The following is a 3,411-nucleotide window of genomic DNA, read 5'->3' as shown; positions in this document are numbered from 1 at the left end:
TCTCAAAAATTAATGATAACATTACAAAAATAATCCTACATATTAATAGGTTCCATTATATCTCTTACTGTAAATCTCAACTCTCAAGGCAAATCCCAATGTAACCATATGAATCAATTAAATTTAATTTATATACATATGATAAAATAATAATTTACACAACACGTATTAGCGATGGGAATGAGCGAGAAAAAAACACGAAACCTGTGATTAACGATAAACAAAAATCCTAAATATTCTCAAAGTTTAATGCCCATAATCAAGAGCTAAATCTGTAGTTTGCAAACAAACTCAAGGCGAATCTTCTTAACTTGAAGCTCAGCAAAAGGTGCATCTTGGTTATCCTCAAGCCACTTGGATGTATCAACAATGGCGTTCTCCATTTCCTTCAACTTCTCATCAGACAAATTCTTACCATTCTTCTCATTAATCTTCTTCCTCATGTTGTACACATAATCTTCCAACTCGTAACGAGCATCTGCTTTCTTCTTAAATTCAGCATCCTCAAATTTATACCGCTCAGCCTCTTTTAACATCCTCTCAATCTCGTCCTTCGAAAGTCTTCTCTTTTCATTGTCGATTGTAATTTTCGCTACCTTACCTGTAGCTACTACCCCACCAGTAACAGTAAGGATACCGTTAGCATCTATTTCAAAGCATACCAATACTTCAGCTTCTCCTTTAGGTAGACACGGTAGTCCATCAACGGTGAACTTACCCAAAAAGTGGTTATCAGTAGCTCTACATCTTTCGCCGTGATATACTTTGACATCCACCAAAGTTAGTTCGTCAATAGCTGTCACGTAAGTTTGAGCCTTACTTGTAGGAATAGGGGTGTTTTTCGGAATCACAACACTGAATTTATCTCTGTATAATTCTATACCAAGAGACAAAGGAGTTACATCGGATAACACCACATCTTGAACACTCTTGTTACTCGTACCACTCAAGTTTGCAGCCAAAACAGCTGCACCATATGCAACAGCTTCATCAGGGTTCACACTTTTGCATAGCTGCTTACCATCAAAAAACTCCTGCAACATTTGTTGTACCTTCGGTATCCTAGTGGACCCACCAACGAGAATTATCTCATCTACACACGACTTCTTAATCCCTGCATCGTTTAAACAATTCTCAACAGTCTTAATGCACTTTTCAAAGAAGCTACTATTCAGCTCTTCAAATTTAGCTCGAGTAAATTTCATAGAAAAATCTATTCCATCGTGCAAACAATCCAATTTGATTGTCGTTTGAGTAGTAGACGAAAGAATCCTTTTAGCTTTCTCGCAAGCAAATCTCAACCGACCCAACGCTCTTTTATTCTCGTTTAAATCCAATTTAAATTTCCTTTTAAATTCTTCAACACAATGTTCCACCATTCGATGATCAAAATCCTCACCTCCTAAATGACTGTCACCCGCGACACCTTTCACCTCAAAAATATCACCTTTCTCAATAGTCATTACAGAGACATCGAAAGTACCACCACCCAAATCGAAAACGAGCGCGTTTATCTTGCTACGAATAGATGTCTTGTAATTCAGACCATATGCAATTGCAGCTGCAGTAGGCTCGTTGATCATACGAACAACGTTTAAGCCAGCAATATTGCCTGCATCTTTTGTAGCTTGACGTTGTGAATCATTGAAATAAGCAGGGACGGTTACAACGGCATTCTTCACAACATCTCCAAGATACGTTTCAGCGCTTTCTTTCATCTTAGCAAGAATCATTGACGAAATTTCTTCAACCAAAAATTCCTTTTTTTGTCCTTTGTATGAGACAACAATAGTTGGTGTGTCGCCAAGACCACCTGTAACCTTAAAAGGCCATAACTTTATGTCATCTTGCACTTGTGGATCACTGAAACTCCTTCCAATCAACCTCTTTGCATCTGAAAGGTTGATAATTTGTTAAACAAGTTGCCATCTAAAATAAACATCAGGTAGATTATGAGAACCCAGCTTATAAAAGCTAACAAACCTTCTGCAGAAACTTAAGTGCTCAATCAATTGTAACTGTTAGTAGCAGCCCATTTAAATGTGTGCTTGTCGTTAGCTCTTAATAAGGTATAATAGGTTGTAAATATACCTGGCAAACGGGTCGGGTCAGATTGGGTCAGTTAGGGTAATAGGTCAAAATGGTATTGGGTTGAAATTGATCATGGGTCAAACAGGTCAGTTTATTGAACGTTCAGGTGGGTTAGCTTGGATTGGGTAACGAGTCGAAATAGGTCATGGGGGTCAAAAAAACTTATTTTAGTTATTATAATTTATTATTTATATTTATATTTATTATATATATTTTAATTTTATATATAAGAAAATATAATATAAATTGGTATACATCATATATAATACGAGTATAACCATAAATAAATGCTTTCATATATGTTTGACGAATGAAACTTATTATGATCTTTATGCTCGACCCGTTTGACCCATTTACAAGACCCATTAGGCCTATCTCTATTTATTGAGATTTAGGAATTCCAAAATTTAAATTTGAAAGTATGGGTCACAATTGCAGAGTATATATAGTTGTAAACAACAAACACAAACCAACAAAGGTGCAAGAATTGTCAACTGTTTGTTAAGAAAGCATCGCTAACTACTAAAGTTCAACTTGTTAAGCGAGCAATTCTCTTTGAATAAACTATTATATGTATAAAATAAAACTTAATATCTTGGTCATGTTATAAGTAAATGGAAACATGCCAATGGGGCTTTGCTTCATTGGTACCCATGCTTCATGGGTTCGAGAGATACCCGGGTTCGAGTATCGGCAGGGGGTTTTCTGTGGATTTCCATCCGCCTGCCCTGCATGGGAGGGTTTAAGGGTGGGGGCCTCGGTTTCCTCCTGGTGCGAATATGTGAGACTAACCACTAACATTGCCGTTCAAAAAAAAAAAAAAAAAAAAAGTAAATGGAAACATAATAAAGGTCCTCTTTTTGCTTGCATCCGGTCACCTGCTATACATTTAGTCTGTTAATTAATTTTTTATATATTCAATTCAATGTATATAGACAATTACTCATAAGTTTTCTGCAGTTATTCTGGAATTTATCAGACTTTAAAACCTATTTTATGATTGATGATCAAATATACATTACATAAAAATAATAATAATACATAAATACATGAAACATAATGATGTAAATAGAATAGAATATAAAACGCATGGTTACCAAATATGGTGTTAGCCGAGTTAACAAGTGCTTGATTTTTGGCACCATCACCAATAAATCGTTCAGAATCAGTGAAAGCAACACATGACGGTGTCGTTCTGTTGCCTTGTTCATTAGGTATGATCTCAATACGACCATCTTTCAATGCACCAACACATGAATACGTTGTTCCGAGATCAATCCCAATCGCCAAAACGTCGCCGTTTCCACTTCCTTCCGCCAT

At 36.1% G+C, this 3,411-nt stretch overlaps 1 protein-coding gene across 1 annotated transcript; it reads right to left on the bottom strand.

The window, feature by feature from the left end:
- Positions 1–266: 266 nt before the first annotated feature.
- LOC139842701 (heat shock cognate 70 kDa protein-like) lies at positions 267–3,411 on the bottom strand. The gene is made up of 2 exons (XM_071832815.1): positions 3,189–3,411; positions 267–1,894 (listed from the first exon to the last, which is right to left on the bottom strand). Exons 1-2 carry the CDS (start codon positions 3,409–3,411, stop codon positions 267–269), a joined length of 1,851 nt encoding a protein of 616 aa, XP_071688916.1.

Source organism: Rutidosis leptorrhynchoides, chromosome 4, assembly GCF_046630445.1.
Source record: "Rutidosis leptorrhynchoides isolate AG116_Rl617_1_P2 chromosome 4, CSIRO_AGI_Rlap_v1, whole genome shotgun sequence".
Taxonomy (NCBI): domain Eukaryota; kingdom Viridiplantae; phylum Streptophyta; class Magnoliopsida; order Asterales; family Asteraceae; genus Rutidosis; species Rutidosis leptorrhynchoides.
This window is presented reverse-complemented; position numbering and strand designations above follow the sequence as displayed.

Coding starts and splice junctions, on each gene's coding strand:
- LOC139842701 (XM_071832815.1), bottom strand. CDS start 3,411: ATGGCGGAAGGAAGTGGAAACGGCGACGTTTTGGCGATTGGGATTGAT. Junction 1,895..3,188: donor CTCGGCTAACACCATATTTG/GTAACCATGCGT, acceptor TCAACCTTTCAG/ATGCAAAGAGGTTGATTGGA.